General features: G+C 40.5%; 2 protein-coding genes across 2 annotated transcripts; both read right to left on the bottom strand.

The window, feature by feature from the left end:
* Positions 1-58: 58 nt before the first annotated feature.
* On the bottom strand, positions 59-13,188 carry LOC112576117 (collagen alpha-1(IV) chain-like; the record flags this gene model as incomplete). Its single annotated transcript, XM_025258373.1, has 16 exons — positions 59-338; positions 843-997; positions 1,390-1,539; positions 1,861-2,054; positions 2,638-2,798; positions 3,101-3,235; positions 4,025-4,217; positions 4,915-5,069; positions 5,632-5,765; positions 7,344-7,459; positions 7,592-7,738; positions 8,171-8,571; positions 8,979-9,014; positions 10,085-10,136; positions 11,872-11,967; positions 12,991-13,188. Coding segments are annotated over 7 exons (1,020 nt in total), but the record flags the coding sequence as incomplete, so codon positions are not given.
* A 2,744-nt stretch (positions 13,189-15,932) lies between these two features.
* On the bottom strand, positions 15,933-21,280 carry LOC112576132. The gene is made up of 4 exons (XM_025258391.1): positions 20,864-21,280; positions 19,290-19,500; positions 18,955-19,060; positions 15,933-17,401 (listed from the first exon to the last, which is right to left on the bottom strand). Exons 1-4 carry the CDS (start codon positions 21,266-21,268, stop codon positions 17,356-17,358), a joined length of 768 nt encoding a protein of 255 aa, XP_025114176.1. The 5' UTR covers positions 21,269-21,280; the 3' UTR covers positions 15,933-17,355.
* Between the last annotated feature and the right edge of the window lie 3,225 nt (positions 21,281-24,505).

Raw genomic sequence — 24,505 nt, 5'->3', positions numbered from 1 at the left:
TTTTTCACAAATAATGCGATTTTTTTTTGGTCTGAGAAGTAAGTCTGCATTCTGTGTGATTTTTTTAAACATATTTTTATTTTCTCCGGTTCATTTACTTTATTTTTTGTTGCTTGACCGACAAATATTAACGCCTCGCGTTGACCCTTCATTTAGGACACATTCCAGGCATCAAGGACACATCATCGACGGACAGGGGAGGGACATTTGCACTTCCGGTGAAACCGGCAATGACCATCGAAAACACAGTCGTCTGGCTCGGAACGTGCCTACCGACAGGTGAGTCCACTGCGGGTATGCGCCGGATATAGTTTTACGGTAGTCGATTGTCCCCCGCTCTGCATCAAACATGAACAATGTTCTTTGTACATTTTTTATGTAGTCATACACTGATCAAACTAATCTGAGTTTAATTTAGATGTCTGGCTCTCTTGACATTATATATAAGAGACAGGTAGAGAGAAAAAGAGGGAGTTTGATGTTGATAGATACCGATGAATGTTTGGAGACCGTAGTTATGAAGCGAGAATAAGTTATTTACCCCGGAAAAGGAAGGAAGTCAAAGAAAAATGTCTTGTTTTAGTAGTTACAATACTCTGCTAAGTCCGTTGTGGACACAACTTCTTGTTTCTTTACCCCAGGGGCAACCTTGCTATCTTTGTAACTACGTCTCCAGGGGTAAAACTATCTGCGGGGTCTGGACAACATTTTATAACAGTGTACTAAACAATGTACAGAAACCTATATTCTTATGATTTGGGTTATCAACACACTCTCTATTTTCCCTACTTTACTGTAAACTATAACACACACACAAAGTCTTGAGGATCAAAGCTGTCTACCTCCCTGTAGATGATGAGTTTTCCCGATGACGCAGTGGGTATCATGTACCACAGCTGCAGACAGTAGGCGACACCCGTGTTCAAGTTCTGGGACTCCAGGATGGCTTTCTGGCTAATCACAGTGTGATGGGCCATAGTAATGTAATGGCCTTGACCTGACACCGTTAAACATAAATTCGTACGACTTTTGTACTTCAGTGTTATTGTAGTAAAAACAAACAAACTAAACATCGCCATTGCCTTGTTAACATAATAAATTTAAACTCTCCCTTTTTTTTTTACAGGATTGGCCGTTGAGGGTTTTCTTCGGGTACTCCAGTTTCCTCCCCCTCTCCCTCTTCCCTCATGACGCGGAATCACCTCTAATTCTGAAAGCGCATTTCCACCACCAACCAGAAACCATCATCACCACCACTACAACCATCACCACAACTGCCACCACTACTGCAACGGCCACCAATATCTTCTTTTCTTCCGTTCTTTCATTTTATCAAATAAAAGCCTGCCTGTGCGATCACAGTCGTAATGAAACCAGCAGGCAGCCCACCTGTCATCAAGGTGTGGTCAGCGCTTGGGCCATCCACCAGACTGCCGGCGTTGGCCACTTGCAGATCCCAGTCCAGGTTGTCATCACTGCCCTGCTTCCAGCTGCATAAGGTGGCCATCTCGAAATCGCAGCCCAAAGCTCCTATGGAAGCTGCGAACAGTTTTAGGGAAATCTGTAAAAATGTCTTCCATGTGGCTGGTTAACTGTAAAACCTATCTGCAATATTTGTGTTTCAGGATGGAAAGGCTGCGTATTTCAGTCAATTTTTGTCAGAAGTACTGAGTGGCCATGTCGTCAGATGCTGATATTCAACAATTTCTAAAACTACCAAAATTCCCCTAATTCAACAATCAGGTCTGACTCACTCACATCTTTGTTCCAAGACAAACACACACGGCGCAGCATGAGAGCAACGTTTGGTCAGACTACGTTTATTGGATTTTAAAAATAAAAAAAAAGATGTCGACTGACCTCTTACGGGACACGGCCCGTTGGACACTCTGACGTCATCCAAGGCGATGTCACTGGACTCGGTGGCCCTCGGGTTGCCTCCCACGTGAGGCTGTAGGCAGAGAGTGTACTCGGAATAGTTATCTGCTCATGCTGCAAGCCTGACCGAGGTTACCTGTCCTTTGCCAGTGCAAGACATCCTTCCCGTCACGGTACTGGCGGTAACGAACGATGATATTAGTATAGAAGTAAAGTGGAAAAGTGGAAGTAGAAGTAACATCGGTGTTTTATAGTAGAGTCAGTAATGGTATAAATAATATCAGAAGTCATAAATATTTGTGACAGTGGAGTAAAGTATGACAGGCATCAGCAATAGAAACAGAGGTTGCAGTTTAGAAGTCAAAGAAGTATCAATAATAAGAGTGATTAATAATAATTGGATTAGTACAGTGCATTGTTCCGGGTGAAAAAGAACGCAATGCACTGCACACAAAATCTACAAACGAACAAACAAACATACGAGAATCATAGCGTCAGCAAACTGATAACACTACCAAAAAAAAGTGTATGACAATGACAAACACGGACAAAGAATTGAGAGCGAGCGGAACTGTCCTCTTGATTATGCAAAATATTTCTTAAAAAGATTGGTTTTGCAGGATTTGAAGGCTTTAAATGTCGACACAATTCGAAGAGAAAGGGGAAGAGGTCCCTGAAGAGTGGGGTCTGATAAGGACAAGGAGCGCTGGACGAATAACGCCAACCATTCTTAACATTTCTTCTAGCCCTAGACCTTACCTTGACCCTGAGGGACAGCGACCCCTCGCCGGAGCCGTACAGGTGGTAGTAGAAGTCCACGCAGACCTCCATCGTCGGCTGGATAAACGGCGACGACAGACTGGCTCGGTCACCGGCAGATGCCGCTCCCGCTCCGTTCAGGTAAGCGTAGTACTTGGTCGCTGAAATAAGGGGCCGCGACTAACTCCTTTCCTTTGCTCCTTAATTTACCTTTTCTTTCTCTCTTTCTTTCTTTCTTTTTGTTATTTTATATTTTGATGCCTTTGTAGTACTAAAACCTAAGGTTCTAAGACATTTATTCAAGTATGACAACGCACGCATACACACATGCAAACACATACACACACATTCGCTCGCGCTCTCTCTCTCACACACACACACATGCACATTGCATTATTCGGGAACTGAAGGAAAAATTAGTCTGACGGCTCGATTATGGTGCCCATTCGCATCTGTCTTTTACCTTCTCCATTGTGATCAGCTTTCGGTCCAGTGTCAGTCTTGCCGGAAGGACCCTGATGCTGTGTCCAGATCCACTGAGGCGACTCCACGGTCCACGCGCAAAAGTTTGACTGGAAGTCGCAGCTGAGGCTGTTGGCTGCAGCAATCATACAATCAGGTTACACAGAAGCCAAGTAACTTGTCCTTCCTAAAACACTTTCATGTGACCAGTTCTCATCACACCGTGTAGTGCTAGCAATATTTAAGGGTTGATCCATTAATGTCTTCTTTTCTATTATGCCTTTTCTTCAACGGAATATTTATTCTTAATATGTTCAGTTAATACACTCTTTATTTTAGTCCCCATCCATCACATTTTTTCTTTAGTTTATTTATTTCCCTAACTGCAGAAGTATTTTGTACTTCGTTTTAAAAGTAACTTGGACTGATTTTTTTTAATAAATTACAAGGTAGAGCTTAGTAAAAGACAATATTTCCTGAAATCTATATGTTTAACACTTTCTTGAGATACAAGCTTACAAACGTTCCTCAATTAGAAAGTGTTCAAAAAAAAATCATCAGAAATATAATACACTTACAATATAACGGCTACGACCAAAGGCAGATCTTTGACTATGTTAATTATGCTTACCAGTCAACATTTATGAACTCAATCATTTTGAAAAAAATTGTGCACCCCATCAGTGCTTTAAATGTAGTGCACTCAGTTCCCAGATCCCATCGCACCCAGAATCTCTTCAGTTGTGATGACTTAAAAAAATCGCCTTCCTTATTAAATGTCACCATGTCTGAAGTGCGCGCTTCCGTGTTCCAGTAAATCAACTTCACGGGGTCCTTAGGGACTGTCACTAGGGACTAGCGGCGCTTGTATGCGCATGCGTGCATGCTTCCTCTTTATTCCCTAGTTCTCCCTCCTGTCACTCACCTGACTGGATGCACACGCCTGGGGTGGCGGTGATGTCGTCGATGCCGATGTCTCCCGTGTTGTTGGCGCCCCGTGTGGCCCGGATGATGATCTGGAGCCCAACAGGGGAGAGGACAGTGGCGCTGGCCTCCGCCCATCCCAGGCCTTGGTTACCAGACTTTGTCCACAGCTGCGTCTCGTCGCCGTTCGTATCCTGCAGGGTCAAATGTTATTTATTTACTATTAGCTGTATGACATATAATGACTGTGTAGCTATAGACATATGCAATGAACTAGATCATAAATGTTTTACTAGGAGAGAGAATGGGAATATATTAAAGGATTGACTATGAAAGAAAAAAGAAAGTAAAACAAAAAATAAATAAAATTAAGAGAGAGAAAAATAAAATAAACTTATTCATAAAATAAAAGGAAAATAGTTTTAATCAAATAAAGAAAAAAACGTAATAAAGCAAAAAAAAAATAGTCAAAGAACGATAGATTAAACGGAAAAAATCAGAAAAAAAAAAACTAAAAAAAACCCGAAAGATTCAAAAAAGAAAGAAAGCACAACAAAGTAAAAAGTAATAAAGGAGAGAAAAAAAACAAAGAGAAAAAAAGGAAAAAGAACCAAACAATAAAAAGACAAAGACAAAGAAACAATAAAACAAAAATGAACACCCCCCCCCAAAAAAAAAAAAAAAACAACAAAAAAAAAAAAAAACCGAGCAAACGAAAAATTAAAGCAAGCAAGGAAAAGCAATTAATTAGAAAACCAAAACAGAATTCCCCTGTGCCAGTCTAGAAATTACCTATTAGCACGTATACTAAAATTACTAATAAATGGATGAACTCGTCAGAGGCTCCATCATCACTAAAGGAGACAAACTAATGAGGTTCAGCATACGAACCCTAGTGAGCAGGGACAGGGTTCCAGTGCCAGAGCCATACATGTTGTACCAGAAGTGCAGGCACAGAGAGGAGGCAGATGACAGGACAGGAGAGGTGAGTTCGGCGGAGTACCTCTGGCCCTGGTCAGTCTCCAGGTACAGGTACTTGCCCGCCGCTGCATAAGGGAGACAACTTCGTCAAACCAGCTCGGCAAGGGAAACAAATGCAACGCTAGGAAAACAAGATTTGCAAAGTAGAAAACTGCGGCTGGACGGGAAGGAAATAAATAGAAAAATAGAAGCTAAAACTAATCTTTCCAATAACATAAAGAAATCACTCTGTTTGCAAAGTGCCGTGGAATGCATACGCGATTTCCTGTCGTTTCACAGGTTTGGTACACCACATTGTGTCATCATCCTTGTCTGGCCTAGTACACATATTATGATCGCATAATAAATATCTTTTAATTTTATAATCTATTTATATGTTAATCTGTTCATTGTTTTAAGCATATATTTACTGGCTTTGCTGCATGCATCCAGTCGTTTTATTTTCCTCTCTGTAAACACAATATTTGCTTATGGTATCTATTTGAATAATTTCGTTTGTTTGCCTCTCTGTACGTATGATGCTTATCTACTGTAATTAATTGTTCATCTGCTTCTCTGCCTGTAACCACATCTTTCGACTTTCTCGTTTGGGTGGGCTGTGCGGGTAGGTATTAACCGTGAACTTACGGTCTGCAGGGTGTGGTCTGATCTCGGGCCGGTGAGTAGGGTGTCCGTGCCCCCGCTGTGGACCGTCCAGTCCATCTGGTCAGTGTGGGACTGTGACCACACACACAGTCCATTCTCCATATTGCAGTTGAGATCTGTGAAATCACAATGTCTCACGTGACCTTCTGGGGGAAAAAGGTGGCGGGGGAGGTCGTGAGCACTGCCGCGCCTAGCTGTATGCTAACTCATTTAGCAGGCAGATAAATTATCATGAAATACTAGCAATTTAACTAGCATCCTGCTAACAGTGTCTGGAGGAATGTTTTAATCATCGGAACAGCTTAATGAGGTGATGTGATGAGTGACTGATAACTCTTTCGTCCAGCAGCGCTGTTCCATCCTGTTTCATGCGAAATTGTGTGTGAGATTCTGCTAGACCGTTTAACCACAAAATCGCTTGAAAAAAATGTTTGAATACGCAAAAAGGGAAACACTACATGTGTACATACATTTCAGACTTATAAACATCCCTAAACTGTATATTTCATACACGGTAGCACACATATGTTCTATAATCTATATCCTGATATATATATAACATATTATAACACAAATATTATAGTAAACGCGCGTGAGCGCACACACACACACAAATAAATCCTCGCTTTACCTTAGGGGAGTAAGTTAATAGGCCCCTCATATACCTCGGAGGCAGCTTTATGTGATGGGGGTGCCCATCTCCTCTCCTTAACTGCCTTATTTTCCCCACCTCTCTACACCAGCTGTACAGCTGGGTCAACAGCTGTTTCGTCGAAAAGAAGGAGGGACCATTATATTATAGACTGGCGGTTGAGAAGAGCTAAACCTGGCTTGAGGGGAGGTAAGCAAGTATTACGTATATGACCAATCCATATTTTTATGTCAGCCAGAAAGTTTCATTGTATCTGCTTGTTCGTTCATAAACTTCAATAGTTACCCTGAAGAACCCACCAACAAAACGTTATGCAGGGTCACATGACCGAGCCAGACCAGCTTGCGCTGCTTTACTGTTGCAGCTTTCTTAGGCGCCTGGAAGAGGGTAGTGATCGTCTGTAAGGTATTCTCTCATGATGTTTCTGAGACTTGCCTGTCGCTAATTTATGTTTTTTACCACCGGGTACCTTAGTCACCACTTTATAACTGGGGTACTAGGGCGCAAAATAGCATCAGCGGGGTCTGGACACCACTTTTGTAACTTCGGAAAAAATGGCGCTTGTCCTTGAGATCCCCTAGAGAAGTATATCTTTGGACTGTTTCTACCGCCTTCACGTCTAGACCGAGCCAAAAGCACAAATTCACTTCCGTTAAACTATCAACATCAAAAAGAAGAGGAGATGATGTGGTGGCGTCACGCTGACTGAGATGAAAGTTCATGCTTGATGGTCTGCTGTGTTTTCAGTTGATTAGAGAGTGTTTGAAGAAAGAGAGGGTTTCACCACCCCACATAGAGAACCCAGAGAATTCTTGTTACTCCATCCTCTGGACTGTCGGTGACTCTTGATTCCTATCGACCAGCACAAAGCGAGCAGCACAACATCGCTTTTGTCATTCAGAGGAAGAGGTGATGGAGGTGGTGATGAGGGTTGAGGAAATGAGTGGCCTAATTTCTTTGGATTTTCCTCCCGATAGGGTACAGATAGGACATAAAAGAGAACATACATTCGAATGTTACAACTTACATACATGTGACTTACCGAAGAGACTGACGTTGAACGTGACCTCAGTTTGACCTAGCAGGTTGCTTGCAGTGCAGGTGTACTCGCCCACGTCGGCCAACGACATGCTGTTGATGATCAACTGCGATCCCACCCTGGACAAAATTTGGTTGCGTATCACGAGCACCGAAAAAAAAAAACAGAAACCATCTAAAAATTTAGACTACATGTTTCTACTTCAAAGATGACAACTTTTTCGCGATTGACGAGAAGTACATCAGCGGTACCTGACAGCGTCTGCGGGTAGGCCGCCATTTTTTCTCGACCATTCGATCGTTGGAGCCGGTGAGCCAGTCACTGGGCAACTCAGCGTCACCTCGCTCCCGACAAGGCTTGGCGGTCAAAGGTCGTGACACTCTGTGCCACAGGACGGGCTGTTGGTAAAGAGTGGTTTTGTTTATCAAATATAGTGTTTGGTGGGAAAAAGGAATCTCAATCTTCCTCACAGCCAACAAAGACATTTGATTGGTTTGAAAGAGGTCACTTTTGTTCTTGCATAGAAAAGAATTTTGTTAACAACCTTCCGCGAAAATCGCTCATTTAAAGCAAAAAAAATAAATAAATAAATAAATAAAAATAGAAAGCAAGCAAACAAGTTACTCAAGAGTTACGCATTCATATATATAAATACAAATATACGAAAGAGTTTATAAGACTTGCCTAAAGTACTCCTTATTATGCAGAAATAAGAACTGCGCTTCTTTTATCTATTTACAGCAGGATCATGTCCTCGCGGTACAGGATACTATTGATAACCAACTGGCTGAAGTGTTTACAGTGTTTACAGTAGTACAATGGGAACATACAGAAGCAAGGGCACGGTCTGTTTGGCACATCTCCACGTTCTCCTTTCGCGCCTTGTGGTCCTTGGAGGCCCGGCGGGCCCTGAACACCTGGTCGCCCTTTGAACCTTGTGACCCTGCTGCTCCATGGACCCCGATCAGTCCCGGCAGACCCACGTCGCCTTTAGCCCCTGGGAGACCTTTGACCCCTGCTCTGCCTTGTGCACCCGCGAGGCCTGGATCCCCCTTGGCCCCTTGGGAGCCCACTTCTCCTTTAAGACCAGGTGGCCCGGTGCTACCCGGTTCGCCTCGTGTCCCTGGAGGACCGTCTTCACCTTCGAACCCTTGTACACCCGCTGCGCCTGGAGGGCCGGCTATGCCCTGTTCACCGTCATCACCCGGGACACCCTTAAGGCCCTGACGACCTGAAAGTATTAAAACATTGTTCTCGTGTTCATCATTTTTCTTCCATCTTCATTCATTGATTCTCGATATAACCTGCATTTTTTCTCAATTTTTATTTCCTTTTATTATTTCTTTTCTTTCTTTCTTTTCATTTCTCATTCAGTTTTTCTTTCTGTCTTTTAATTCTTCTTTGTATTTTTTTTCCTTTAGTTCTTTCTTCTGTACTTTTCTCTTTTTTTCTCTCTTCCTGTCTTTCCTTCAATCGTTCTCCTTCACTTTTTTCCATCTAACATCTTCTTTCCCTCCTTCATTCAAAATTACCTAGTTAAAGCAATTAATGCATGATTCCTTGTAATTCTTGCTGGGAATAAACTTCACACACACACATACAAATTGTGATGACAAGTTCGATAACACAATTCCTCACCTTGAGCTCCATTTAACCCTGGTTCTCCTTTCAGGCCTGCATAAAACAGAAAACACAGAACAGATGTAAGCAAACTTAATATTTCGGTTACGCCGCCATGCTTTGTGAAGTAAAGGATGCTTGTGGTAAAAAAATAATATTATTCTACGTCTATTCATTTAGTACATTTGCCTTTACTGATTGTGATGCCTTTATTGAAACATCTATCTGAAATCCCTCATCCTGCCTACATAGGTGATGTGAAATATCTGTGCGCATCTTCTTATTTAGTGATGTTGTGCACGCCCACATGTCGTATTACGAAGAGTTTTAAAAAAGGCAGAAGGAACAGACACTGGACAAGTTTTTCCTTGAATCAGCCGATTTTATAATATCAATATGCTGATGTTTAAATGCTTTCGTTAATGTTTTTATGTTTATTGTTCTATTAAAACAAATACCTTTATGACTTATGGAAAAAACGGATAGCGACATTTCGGATGCGAGGTTCCACTGTATATGGTAATGTTAAAACTGAAAACATGCAAAAAGTGTGTCGTATCTATAGATTTTTTTCTCTTTGTCAGCAGCTTTGTTCATTTTTCACCTCCCGAACCTTCTTCCACAGTTTAATGGGGAAGAGAAAACATTTGAAAGAATTACTGTGTCAAAATATAGCACAGATAAATCATGATGTTTACTGATAACCTCATGCATTATCTTACCACCGCACAGCCCAGCCAACTCCTGCAAAATCGCACAGATCCAAAAATAATTTAAAAGAGAGAGAGAGAGATGGAATGAATGAGTGTAGGAAAGATTACAGAATGTAAATGGTTTGTAGCGGCTGTAGTGTTCATTGCAAACCCATTATCCTTAAAGACCAACCCGAGCTACAAGTAATTCCGATGATGTCAAGAAAATGTAGAGACTTCTGTAGTTTTAATATGTCTACAGCTGTCATCACGGAGTAATTTAACATTGTGTAATAACCCAAGATGTAAACAGGATTTCATGAAAGACATATGAAGTGAAATAAATACATCCCTAACCAGTATTGCATAGTGTAACATCATTTCAGAGAGTTAATCCTTGATATTTATAGTTATTAATCCATCTACACTTACCTGTGATGCATAGTTTACTTTCATTGGTGCAGTGTCTCTCCAGTATGGCTTCCTGTGAACAGAGAACAAAGCTTTGTGTTGTATTCCTAAATGGTTTATGAATTACACTGGGCAACAGTACATGTGAAACAGAGAATGTAAAACTTATTCACAGTTCATCCGCACAGTAAACCAATAAAAATGTCACAGTTCTTCTCTCGTTCGCTCGCTCGTTTTCCTGCTATCAGTTTTCAACTCCTTGAACTTTTTCTCTCCTCCTGCACCATCAACCACCATGAAGACAGATCTATGGATCGGATTTAGTTTTCATTTTAAGACTGATGGTGGATAAACGTATCTCACATCTCACTTAATTCGCCCCCTCCACAGCTTTCAGAAAAAGCCTTTACCCGAGCCACAAGTCATGATGATAAGCATTCATATTTTTTTTAAAAAAATAGAACATAAAAAAGATTGCATAAAAGTGCCACTTTCAAAACAAATGTAGATAAAATGGAACCAATTGGTTCAGTTTTAGTAAACGGGTATGTATAAGGGGTAGGAAGAGAGCGAGGGTTGTCAGAAATGTGAACCAAGATTTCGTTCAACTCTACTTATTAATTTTGTCCCTTTCAAACTGTTGTATTTTTAATTGGTTGTTAATTTTCAGTTCGTTGCTTTTATCACTTTAATTCATAACTTTCTTTTACTAGTTAAGTTTTGTTACTTTCAGCTGCTAATGTACTTTATAGTACTTCTTTGAATTCACTTTTCTAAAGCTTCTTAGCCTGCCAAAGAGGACAGCAAACTAGCGAAGTCTGTCAGCAAGCAAACAGACATGTTGACATGTGAGGCCGAGCGGCAAAGCCCGTGTGATTAGCTGAGAATCCCCTCAGTGCTAATCAAGAGAAGAAAGATGGTTGCAGGCAGCAGACCTATTGGCAGTTGTCTGGTGCTATCGGTACAGGAGCCACGGCTGCTGGCAACGGCCACTGGCACCAGATAACTTTGTACTAAGGGGGCACCTTCGCTCTGATGACCCTTGACCTTCGCTCTATTAACCTGACTTTCCCTCAGGAACCTTTGTGATACGCCTGTGGTTGACGGTTGAAATTTATGTTTCCATGAATCAGTAACATGTTACAAACTGGTTTTTTTTCCTCAGATGGTCTACTTGTGAAGCAGATATAATTAGTTTTAAAAGGCTAGCCCAATTAAATCAAGTTCAAAGCTGCAAGTTCGTTTAGGGAAAGTAATCAAGTACAAAAAAGAAAGATCAAGACCATGAAATTACAATAAATTCGCATCTGACCTTCGACACACACAGAAAGATACAGAGCAGTCACATCAAGTTTTTCAGGAAAAGGAATGTCACTTAGTAATTCTCTTTGATCAGGCTCAGAAACTAGTGGTCAATAAATGAAAAATCTTTTTATATGCTTAATCCTGGAACGGAGGAGTAACTGGGGTACAAACAGGAAAAAACTTGTTTTCGAGTTAGCCTTTAAACGTTTTAAAACACTGATTAGGTGGCCACCCTTGGAATATTATTAACTTTGTGTGAGTACAAACGTTTGATAAGTGAAAACACCTCATCATTTGGTAGACATCAGCGCTGATCAGGTCAGAGGTCATACCTCCTCTTTCTCCTCAACTTGAACTTCACTAGTCTGACATTTTCCTAAAGACCTTGTTTTCTGAATCACACTTTGGGGATGCTGGGGTGGGAAAGGCGTAAGAGGCAAGAAAAGGAGATAAAGTAGAGGAGGGGGTATGAAAGTGGGGCTGAAAGCGTAGGAGTTGTCTACCTGTTCCGCAATGAACTGTGAGATGGTTAAACTTCCCGAGACTTGGCGTGAAGACCGTTCATGCGGATCCCGCCTATCGTCTCCCGGACCTGGATCCTGTCAGCAAAGCTAATGAGGTCAAAGCCATGGTGATATCGAAAGTCCACTAATACCACACACACATTCATTCATTCTCACATGAATTTATATTCCCATACAAATATAATATATACATAAACACTCCACGTGAAATAGCACACGCACAACACGCGCATAAATGCACTAACCCACGCATGAATATTCGCTTTCTACACGCGCAAAACTCATAGATGAGTCACCTTTCATTTAATTTTATCATGTCATGTTACATGCCAGCAAAAATATAGCATGGGTTCTCGCCAGGTTTATGCTTTACAGCAGGTAATTAGCTTTCTTTTTCGATTTAGAAGAGGATAAAAACGCCGCCAGGTCATCTCTCCGATAAGGATTTTCTGATACAAAGTGCAAGCTGCTGGAAATTTTTATTTTTAAATGTTCTGTGGACATAAAGATTACGACATATGGAAGATCTGTCATGGACCTGGCTTATGATGTGTAATCTGCTGCATTCCAATTTACTGTAGTAATTTGCATCATCTCTCTCTCACACACACATACACACACAGAAACACTCTCATTTACACACTCACACACCGACAGAGAGAGATTCGACTATACGAAGAACTAATGTAAATGGAGACCAACTATTAATTTTACTGTGATAATTTCAGTTCACCTTTCCTCAAGTTTTAGTCCTGAGATCCGAGATTAAAGCAGACATCATTCAACTTTTATGCAAAAGAAATTCTAGTAATATTTATAGTCTCATGGACTATCCCCACAGACAAGTTTACCTCCTCGACGAACGTTCAAGATTAATTTGTCCCCTGCTTGAGAACCCACAAGTCATTGTTCACTTACTGAAAATCCCATTTGTTCTATCTCATAAGCTATTTCTCATGCACTGAAGAAGCCCAATAGCTTTATTTCTCTACCACAGATGAAACCCACAGTTTCATTTGTATGCCATGAAAACATCCATTAATTTTTCAAATAAATTTATTGTTACTTGCTCAGCTAAACCCAGGTTACTCTTCTCACCTGCTGGGGCAGTCCACAGGAGACTAACCAGCTGGTACGTTGCTTGAGGTTGTACAGGTTGTCCTGCAACTCAAGCTGCTTGCGCACGTGCAGTAGGGTGAAGGTCACTAGCAGTGCCGTCTGCAAAACGCAGATGACTGCGAGCACCCCGTAGATGCAACGGCGGAGACCCAGGTAGTCTTTGATCTGAGCCGCCGGTTATCATTGCTGTCAATAGAAACTGCGTGAAAGACTTTAAAAGGAATGTATAGAAAATGTTTTTCTTTCCATTTCCAATTTCGTTTGCACATTTTTAAAATCGTTTTCCCCAAAAAAACTTTTCAACAGGTAAGGTAGAAGAAGTCCACCGCGGTTTATGACAGCATAATTATAAAATACAAGAAGGCTTGCTCATACTTAGTTTGTGATGACCGGATAACTTATGTGGAAACTCCAATTACATGTACTTAGCAAGAGAAAAAATAAATATAAAAAGAGGATGTAGACATCAGAGATCCTCCGTGACATTGAAATGTTTTAATGAGTGGAGCGAGCCAACTGATTAACTGTCAGCCACAGTTTAAAATTTTTCTTTATGCATTTATGCTTTTGATTAAGAGAGTATAGCTACTATTTAATATTTTTCTTCATGCAGTTATGGCTTTTGCTTTCGAAAGTGGTTACTAAAACAGCCAACTTAACGATTTATGTTTCTCTTACTGTTTGTTTACGTTTATTTCCATCTAAAAATGAATCAGCCCAGAAAAATGCAGCCAACAAACAATTATATTGGAAAAAAAAACCGTTTCAACCGTTATCCAGACTAAAAGCGATAATTGTATGCATGTGTTTCTGTCAAATATTCTTGTCAGGGTAAACATTTTCAGTTACTTTTATGTCCGTTATTAAAAGAACAGAGAATAGAGTCAGACATATGGCGAAGTAAGTGGTCCTACCTGTGCTCTAGCTGAAATGTTTTGGTCAGAAGGTCGTAGATAAGTTAGGAGAAGGTGAGGAGATGGCGGGGTCACGACAAGAAAATGGCGACCTGTAGCGTGGGAATGGAAATGTGCAACTGCTACAGAGTTGTCGTTCTGAGTTTCTTTTTCGTTTCATATCAATTATCTTGGGATAAGTGAACAATGATTGGTATGGTGGGTTCGGTGCCGGGCGATATGGGAGCAGCTGGTGTCATGTTGACTGAAACGACTGTTATCAGGACAGTGAGAGTCCGGTGTCTAGAGAGTTCGAATCTTGGTTTCGATATTCTTCTTTTATGTGATGCCTATTCTCAGGGCTCATAGTTGGTAAGCATCCACGTCTACTGACTAACCAACAGAGCAATTAGCAATTAAAAACAAAACTTCAAAAGGCAGTTTCACTTTAATCTTTTTCCTGATTGTAAGATCTTGCTCATTTTGATATTACCTTGTTGTTTCTCTGCATCTTTGTATGTTATATGTTCTGTGTACATTTTTAGTCTGTTTTTGTATGACCGTGCGTTTTCCTTTGTTTTTATTTTTGTACACGCATTAAAGTGTGTGTGTTTGTGTGTGTGTGTGAGGGGAAAATGCGCTATAAAAATCTACTCGTTGTTATTAAATTAAATCATCATCAGTCACAAATAGCCATCCTCTCAGTAACAACAAAGCGAAATTTCTAATCAAAATATTATCACTTGCCCATCACAAAAGCTTGGCTATCTGTTTAAAGCAGCGGGGGCCTCTTAGTGTACAGTATATGCACAAGAAATTCTCGCCTTATCAAAAGCTTTACGCTCAACTGCTTTCGCTTTCCGGAGACCGGAAATTAGTAGTGAATTATCCTCCCCTGGAAATCACAAATGGATGGCAATTTCTGCGAAGCAGCCTTATCGCAATAATATTGACTCTCTTACGGTTCACAAAGCTCTGACCTTCTCGGCCATTTCGCAACCAAACCGAAGCGCCAACTGCTGGCAGCGGCCATCGATGTGGAGGAAGTCGCCCACCCCTGCTGTGTAGTGCTAAAAATAGCTCATGACGTAACTAGCGCGCAATGAAGAGAACTCGCCTCTACCATTGGAGTGATTGTCTTGTGTTTTTTTTCTGCGAGCAATTACTATTACTCGGGAATCTGTTTTGAAGAACTGATGTATTCTAGGATTTACTAATTCATGGTGTTTTCTGTCATCATTGTGATTACTTTTTTCTGTCGTTAAATTGACCAATCACTTCGCTGCGGAAATGAATTTAGCAGTTCACCTATTCTTTAAAAAGTCTTTGCTCCGATAAACTGCTTATACCTTAAGGACACACAAAAAATTATTCTCATAAATTCCTTCTCTTCTTCTTTTGAAACAGTTTTAGTTGTAGTTAGTTTAATTACATTTGTTTTAATCCTATTTTCTTGCTTGTTAGCGTTTTTGTACATCAGTAACTCTATAAATTGAGTCATAATGTGATATTTTCCTTCTGTACTTTGAGGGAAATAACAAGGCGTATTTCTTTTAATAATATTATTAAAAGATTATTAATTAATAGATTTGACCTGTTCATGACTATATATTTGTCACACCTGGAGAGCTGCATTTGTGAACAAAAGATTTTAATGGAATGAAACAAAAAAATATTTACCCTTATTTAACACTTCTACGTTCGCTATTTATCTGATGTATTTCTGTGTAGAAATATTAAAGAATAGTACACTAGAAAATAGTTGTCAAACGTCAACGAAATTAACCTAAAAATATAGTTCATGCCTTTCAAAAAATGAATGAGTGAACACATAATCATAAACACAGAAAATTTGATCATTACAATAAAAAAAAAGTGAACACAACAACAGAGCTCATTTTGTGACAACAATTAGGATTAATCAATTAATAAACTAAAGCAAAGGCAAAAGCGAAGAAAAATATATGAAAAATGCAGACACAATCTTGTATCAGTTATAATTAAACATACGAGACTCTGAAAGTTTTTTTTTTTCATCGAATGCTTTATTCTTGTTCGAAAGGCTAAACACACGAAACAGTCAGTGGTGAAAAAAATCTTGAGCAGGATGTAGGGACGACAAAATCAAAACGAAGTTTACATAATATAATTTAAATATAATATAAACCTCATATAATCTACGATACTGCAAGATGGTTGTTTTCGGGATATTTCAAGGTAATACATGGACAAACACAGTTTTTCTAACAGACAGGAATGGTTCAGAACCGAGTTTTGTGTCACGCCAGGCAGAGATTGGGGAAACAGAAGACAACGGTATTCATTATCATTGCCAGTAATGACCCTGCCATTATCTGCATGGTGGTGGGGGGGATGGTAGGGGCTGGGTAGGAGCTCGTGACCGGTCTGTACTGCGAGCATGATGTGCATGTGTCGTGAGGAAGCTTCATGGTGAAGGTGCGGTGGGGAGACTACTCTCATTACTCCATCCTCATCTGCACGGAAGGGAGTCATCGTGGGTAGTTTGATTCCATCTGGTTTGATTTATCTCCTTCTCCCTCCTCTCTCACTCTCTTTCCTTTTTCTCTTGCATACAGGCATCTGCCCATCCATCCCTCCACCCATACCCTTCACCCGCAGGTCACGTGTCTTCCGATACTAACGGAGATGATTGCAAGCATGAAAATATCTTATTTATTTACTTTTTATTTGGTCATTCATTTATTGCTTATTAAGGAATGATTAACTGTTATTTACATATGTTGGTAGTAAGTCGGGGGAGATATATGTGCACTTATCCTTGATGTTTGTCAGCTGCACGTTTACACTACACTTCGTTCACATTTTTTTTTCTGACAGTGTCTCTCATTTTAAAATCAGTTTTTGAAATCTTACAGCAAAGGAAGTTTTCTGTTTAAAGCATCCTACCATTGTTTCAGTGGATCGGATGCCTAACTGTATTATTTTTCTTTTCTTTCTTCATATCTATCTTCTTTTTTTTTTTTCCTTAATTCTTTTTGTGAGGTCTTTCGTACCACTAATCATAACTTCAAAAATAATCTTCCGATTCTTAATGTTGTCAAACTTTTAAAAAAATTTGATTTGTGCATAAAATTCAACCTTCTGATGCTTAATTTTATCAAACTTAAAAACATTATTTTGCACTCGTTTTGGATTTATTTTTTGGGGTTCTAAGTACCTTCACATGGTGACGACCGAACAAAAGCCTTCCCGACAATCAACAAATCAAATCGTAATGCTACTCCCTATCACAACACACGCAGTTGTTTTTGTATGTTGTTTATATGCACAGAAACATGCTGATTGGACAGCGGTCGTACTGCCTATCTACTGATAGATCTAAATCTATCCACGCGCATGCGCATGCCTTCCTGTACTAGCGCCGTAGCGGACGTGAGGACGTTGACTGCTGCTGTACGTGGTCACGTGGTCACACGGAGGTCTGGCAGGCTGCGGAAGCATCTCTCATGGCCAAGCTAAGAGAGTATTCAGAAAGAAAATTCAATCATTTTATTATTGTTTATGGATACAAATGTCCCTCTGGGCTTATAGTTAAATGAAGAAATGAAATAAAAATGTATTTATTCGTTGATGGAGGATGATTTGAAGAGCTGCCTCCATCTTAAATCAAAAACACTGATTGTAACATGTGTTGCTATTAAATTGTCAAGACTGCATCGATCATCTATCATTTAGAGTTCAATATTGAGGTGAAAACTATATTTTTGTGAGGTTGTTACTTCCCACCGATCGTTATCTGTTTATCTGTGTATATGGGTGTATGATGATTTAAGTGTGTCTTAGGATTGGCCTGAAATTAAGGTTGCATTCATTAAAGTTTTCTATTTTGTCCTCATCTTTATCTTGCAATTAGAACTTGTTTTGTTTAAACTTTTTATCTTCTCGAGTATAATTTCCCACTGTGATTAATGAATCTGGTAATTGTCATTGTCACTGCAATTTGCTTTTTTTAAAATCTGAAAGTAGCCTTTTTATTATAAATCCAAATGATATTCACAATTATATATATCTTGGAACATCTAAGGACATGGTGGTGGAACACAATAACAAAGAACGCCTGAGTATTACTTCTAAACAAAACAAAAGTTAATAAATAAAGAAATGACTAAACATTAGTAAATAAGTAAACGAAGAAAAGAAGGTTTGATTTTAGATACTTTTTTTGTCCGTTCTACTTCACTGAGACTGGATGTGGCTGGTGGGTCAATAAAAAATTCTATTTTGTTAATAAAATCTCCTTGCCTTTCTATCATTTTCTATCTTCAAAATACAACTTTTTGGGGAAAAAAATGACACACATTTCTTCCGCTACGGAGGCATTTGCTAAGCGGATTTTCGGTTTGATGTTTCTTTTTTACAAAAAAAATTAATGTAGAAAATTTAGTGTAACTTAATTACTTCCTCACTCGTTTAGGATTTACTTTGTCTTCCCATTCCTTAATCTTTTCCATCTCATAACTTTATTCTTCTAATTCTTTCCAAATTCATTTAAGGATGATGGTTATTATCAGTTGACAGTATTGTTGTTGGGGAGGGGTGTGTTCCTTCCAACCTCCCCATCACCGCCTGTCATCATTCACTAAAGGCTCACATGCCAACCTGAGCAAAACTTGAAACTCCTCTCAAAAGCTATGGACAGGATGTAGAGCTGTCATAATGAGAGGTTGCCACAGCAGCAAGTCATTTGCTCCGACATTTTTCGGAGGGCATTGTCCTCTTGTGACAATTTGTCAGAACAATGAAATTCAAAGGTTTTTCATTCGGAAAAGGATGAGGGTTGTCTCACCAAAAGTATTTATTCTAGGGGGAGATTCTATCTTTTAGTTCACTCGAAATAATTTTACATTTGAGACAGTTGTTATTATCTTATTATTACCAGCGTGGTCAGGCCTGTAAAAGGGAGTGATTGCCAATGACTGAATGGTGTGGAGGAGGTCTGCACATCTAGATTAAAAAATTTTCGAACGCAAAAAGTTATTTATTTAGAAAAAAAAAGAAGTAAACTCACGTGCAGCAGCGCATCCCACTGGGAGAACAGGAGCAGAAGACGCAGGATTTCAGGTCAACCCATGCTGTGAAAAGTCTCTTTCTCTCCTCCCCATACTGACAGAACACTGCAGAGATCATCATCATCATCATCATCATCATCATCATCATCATCATCATATCATCATCATCATCATCGCTATAGATAGTGTTGCGGTCCTATGCTGCACTGGTTTTATTAGGAACAAGAAGAAGAATAGATATGACAAGGAAGACAACCTCTACGTGGCTATGCCTCTCTGTTCCACCCATACCCCACCACGTGTACAACCCCTACGTCATCCACATGCGACTTACCTCCCATGCTTTCTTTTTCATTTCCGCCCGGTGAAGGGTTAATGGTCAGCGAGCGGGTCATGCAAGCACCGTCGACGACTGTCGTCAAGAGAGAGATGGACAGAGCCAGTGAGACTGATAGCACGAACCACCTGGTTTGCCCCATCACGGTAGATGCACTTTCTTGTTTGATGGTTAAAGCTTTTTCCTTAACTGTGTTCGATCTTAGATCCTTCACACAAATATAAAAAGTAAACTGAAAACTTTCTTTCAGAAGCGTTTCATTCCAGGTCTTCATAATCAAAGAATGAAATAATGAATGAAATCAGCGTGCACTAGAGCAGATGCTTAATGCATCTTAAAGCATCCTTTTAGTTCATGTATAAAGGTCACTTTGGTAACTTTTGTGTGTGTGTGTGTGTTTTCTCATCATCTGTTTCTATTTTGTGTATCTACAATCCATTATCCGAATCGTTGTTCCTGTAAAAATCAGAAACTGTACCGTCATTCAGTTAGCAATTTACTACGTAAATAATATTTCTTCACAGTTTTTTTTCTTGTTTCTCTCTCTCTCCTTTCCCTATGCATTCCCCCCATGTCGTCTCCTATTCCAACTCCCTTGTAATCCAAGGAGAGGAGGAGCTCTCTGCTCGTGTCAAAAGCTTTTTCAAAGTCTGCAATACTGTGTCGACACCATGCTGTGTCTAGCCGTAATGCCTCCTAAGCTCGAGGTCTGGCTTTATTCGAGCCGTTTCCTGACTGCTGTGAGTGTGCTTGAGGAAATGCCGCTGCAGCTGCTGGTCGTCGTGAGTTACCTCCCAGGACTTTCCCATGGCGCGCGCATTAAGAAGATCCGGTTGAAATTAATTACCCTTCTGGCACTAAAGTGTACACGCATAGGTGAACCTCTTACAAAAAAGTGGGAAAAAATGAAAAAAAATATATATATATATAAAACAGAAAGAAACAAATGAAAGAAAAAAAAGATAAATAAATAATAATCAAATTCCTTTATCTACAAACTGAAAATCCTATATTTAGATGACGCATGTTATGCACGAAAACTGAAAAGAACCCTTTATCTATCAAAGATTCTGTTCTTATTATCACAAATACCTTTAGCTATTAAAATTTAAGATTAAAAAAAATAATCCAGATATGAAAATAAAATCCGAATTCAGAAATGTCAATTAAAATGCTTTTAAAACATCCCATTAATTTACACAGTTTTTTGAAAAAAAATATGGAGACAAAATCAACAGGTTTTTTTTTTCTTTAAGTCTGCAACGTGAATAGCAGATAACACACCGTGCTGGTCTTCCTTTCTAGACTGGAAATAGTTTCCAGACTGTGTAGAACCTTTCAGACAGAGAATCTACCTCGCCGCAACATTATGAGAAAAATACTAAAGCACTCATTCTTGTCAGTCTTGGAGAGATAAGAGTTCCATCGCTGGACCGGCAAGAAGAGATTGCGAGTGTCTGATACGTAGACTAGTGAATGAATAGACACAGGCGTCCACAAGGGGAGAGCATCAGTAAGTTAAATTTCAAAAGTGTGAGCGAGCGGCAGAGAGTTGCCGACGAAGTACTTACGTCGCACTTGGGGTTATCTCCTCCTTTGAGCCTTGTGCGGAAGCCGGCGCTGAATTTCGTCCAGAAAAAGATGATGGGTGGGATGGGGTGCAGTGGGTGGGGTGGGATAGCGTAGGTGGCGGCGCCACTGGTGGCCGGAGGAAGGCCAGCCGCAGCGACGTCTGGTGCCGCGAGCGCGAGCAAGGGGAGGGAACTCGCGTGTTGCTGCCAAATCATGAGACCGCCATCGCTAAGTGGACGTGATGTGAGGGAAGGAGGTGGTGAGGGTGAGGGTGGAGGAAGAGGTTGAGCGGAGCGAGGTTCGTAATCGTAGCTGTTTACATCCAAAATGAAGCACCGCACCTTAGTCCGCACCCTGGAATTATTTTCTCCTTTTAATTTTGCCCAGATCTCTCCCTCCATCATAGACAAATACCAATCATTTTTACCTCCACTCCTTGCATCCTCTCCCAGCTAGCTCCCCTTGCTTGCATCCAACCTTTTCCTAGGACAGAGTCTATGATCCATTCAGATAAATACAGCAAACACATTATGGCAGATAAGAAAACAAAGGATTCACTGGCATAATTTGACGAAATCACTGAAAGTTTTATTGAATTCTGGGCAAAAGGAAGGTTAACGGAGAAGCTTAATCAGAAAGAAGATCTTTTTTCTGGAAAAGTGAGGGTCAATGTAGTATTCCAGAAACCACTTTTCACTGATAAGTCATCTTTAAACTAACTGTCGGTGCAAGGTGAAAGACTTTTTCATCAGCTGCAAACATCATTCCTGTTTCTAAATTCGAAAATGCTAGCCATCTTCAACGTTCAGCAACTGCCAAAGAGCAGGCAAGATGTCATGCTGAATACTATCCGACAATTTTTCAACCTCAGACATAGAGTAAAAATGTGATGTAATTTTCTGCTTGCCTAATTTTTATTTGTTTCTTTCGTTGCTTTTTGTTTGTTTCTTCGTTTTTCTTATTTAAAGAAACCATGGTAGTCTGTAAAACATGTAAAGATGTAAGTTTACTATGTCTGCTTATCTTTCCCTGGCGACTAACTCCAAATCCGAAGCTATGATACTAGGCCCTAGCATCGCAGACTCTTACTGTGAAAGACGAGGAGTATTCACAGAGCCATTCATTTTTAAGGAAATAAACAAAATTTCATTTTTGACTTAATTTCTACTCGAAGAAACTAAAAGAAAAGAGGTGGGAAGGAAGAAGTGAAAGGAAAGACAAAATAAGGAAGGAGATATTCACGCCCACTCAGGCCTACCCACACACCCTCGTCTGGAAAAGGATCAGCGGCTAGGGAGGGGTTGGGTGAGGAGGAACGGAACTTCGTCAACTGCCACACTCCTCTCATTCAGTCACATCCGTTCAGCTGTTGATGAGTCTGCTCCAGACACCTGCAGATAAAGCCAGACAGAGTTAGTCAGCCAAGGTCTCTTCACTGATTAAAAAAAGTCTCAACATAAAAATTTGATAAGGATAACATTCTCACTACGGGAGTGGTAGGTAACAAATAAAAAAAAAAAGTTTCCTCCACCTTATTCTTAGACCTGTCTGCAATTTGAATTTTTCTTTTTAAGTAGGCGAGTGGTTTGAAGCAACTGAAATCACATCTCTTCATCCCTTTTTTTATTTTCTTCTTGCCTTCATTCATTCATTTGTTGTTTCTTTCGCTATCCATCTTTCTATCGTAATCTCCTCCTCTCCGTCATGGTTTTATTCACCCCCAACCCCTGTTTAACGATTCGTACGAGGATGTGCCTATAAATGTACACAATCATGAACGTGTGCACTTTACGGACCCCAGCACTTGCAGTGAAGCACACAAAACACATTTGTTCTTCACTCCGTCAGACGAAAATCCTTATCTTCTTCCCCAGCTAATCATATCAGACTCCTAAACTGCAGCCACCCCCTCCAAAAAAACATTTTTTTTTTTTTTTTGTTCAATTTTTTTTCTAAACCCCTCGTGCTCAATAACGGGGTAGACAGCGTCATACCCTTTGTCTCTTGCAGACATAACTCACTACCCAACCCACCCACCATAACCGCACCCCCACACCCAACCGACCCTCCTTCTCTCTCTCACACACACACACATCTACGGAAGAAATCGGTAAATTACCTGAACTCAGGATCGAAATTTCATTTTCCGCCCTGTTGCCGCGCGTTCCTCTTGGCTGGCTTTCCCCGTTCTCCGGAGAACCTCCGCCATTTGTTATCCAAACGAAGTTTCCTCAAAGGCCGAGTCGCTGTTTGCGGGTCTCGCGATGAAACTATTTACCCGCCAAGAGATTACACGACCACAAAATATTCATTACACTTATCGCTCTCTGTTTTCCTGTCTCCTTCCGGTCTCTATCTCTCTTTCTGTCTCTCTCATGTTCTGTTTGGATCTTTCTCTCTTACTCTCCTTCACTTTCTCAGTCTCGTTTTTTATACCTCTCATTCGCTCTTTTGCTTCCTCTCTCTCGTAATTTCACTTTTACTCTCTCGCTCTCTCTCTCACTTCGCTCTCTCGTTCTTATTCTTGCTTTTTGTTTTTCTCTCGTTCACTGATTCCATTTGTCGCTCTTGTTCTCTTTTTCCCTCTCGGTCTTCCTAACTTTTTTTCTCACCTCTCTCTCTCTCTCTTTCTCATTACTTTTCTCTTTCGCTTGCTCCTTTCGTCATTCTCGCTGTTTTTTTTTCTCTCTCTTTCTCTCCCTCTTTTCACCCCCTCACCACTTTCCCTTTTTCTATCTCACTCCTTTCGTCTTTTCTCTCACTATCGTTCCTTCTTTATTATTCTCTCATTCTCACTTTTTTCGTGTTTCTCTTTCAATCTCTCTTTATTTTACTCTCTCGTTCACTCTTTGAGTAATATACTGCTAGTTGTCAGTCATCAAGAAGCTAACTCCAGTCTCAGCCTCAAAGCTGAACTCCAGTTGTCTGTGGGCGAGATTACAGAAGCGTCTGGTCAGGCTAATTGCAGGCAATAAAACCCTGCACTGTGATAACTTTATTTCCCTTTACTTTTCTTCCAAAGTCTTGTTACAAGGGATGATAACCCCTTTCTCCATTCCCCACAGGTATCTTTAGTGCAAGTGCGAGTCTCCTCACCATCTTTTTCCTCCTCCCCCGCACCATCCTTTTATCGCCATCATTATCGCCTGGCTGCTGACACGGCGTGAAACAACAACTACCATCACCATCAACACCATCGTTATCGTTTTCATCATCAGCATCATTTTCTCGGATCCTTCCTAATCCTAACCCCCCTCTCTCTCTCCCTCGATATTTCACTTTTTCTCTCTCTCTCTCTGGCTTCTCTTATGAGGGTCGTGGGAAAAGGAGGATTCTAGCCGTAGTCTCTGTATAAAAAAAATTGGTTGGAAGGTTCATACAGCAGACGAGACCTATATGTACAGAACTCTTGCACTCATGGCATTCCCTCCCTACCCTCACCATCGCTGCCAGCACGTGCAGACTGGAACGACGTGTAAAATTAGCGACAGAGGCTCCGCCTACTGGGGGGCAGGGGGTAGGGGAAACCACTTCCCATGCAGATATCGTCGGTGATTTAAACACCAGAGTTATTTCCTCATCATAATCGATGTCTTGCTGTATGCATGGCTAATCGCTGTGGCAGTAATTAAGAAAAGAGC

Source organism: Pomacea canaliculata, linkage group LG11 (genome assembly GCF_003073045.1).
Source record: "Pomacea canaliculata isolate SZHN2017 linkage group LG11, ASM307304v1, whole genome shotgun sequence".
NCBI lineage: Eukaryota > Metazoa > Mollusca > Gastropoda > Architaenioglossa > Ampullariidae > Pomacea > Pomacea canaliculata.
Note: the sequence above shows the minus strand (reverse complement) of the source record. Positions and strands in the feature narration are given on the sequence as shown.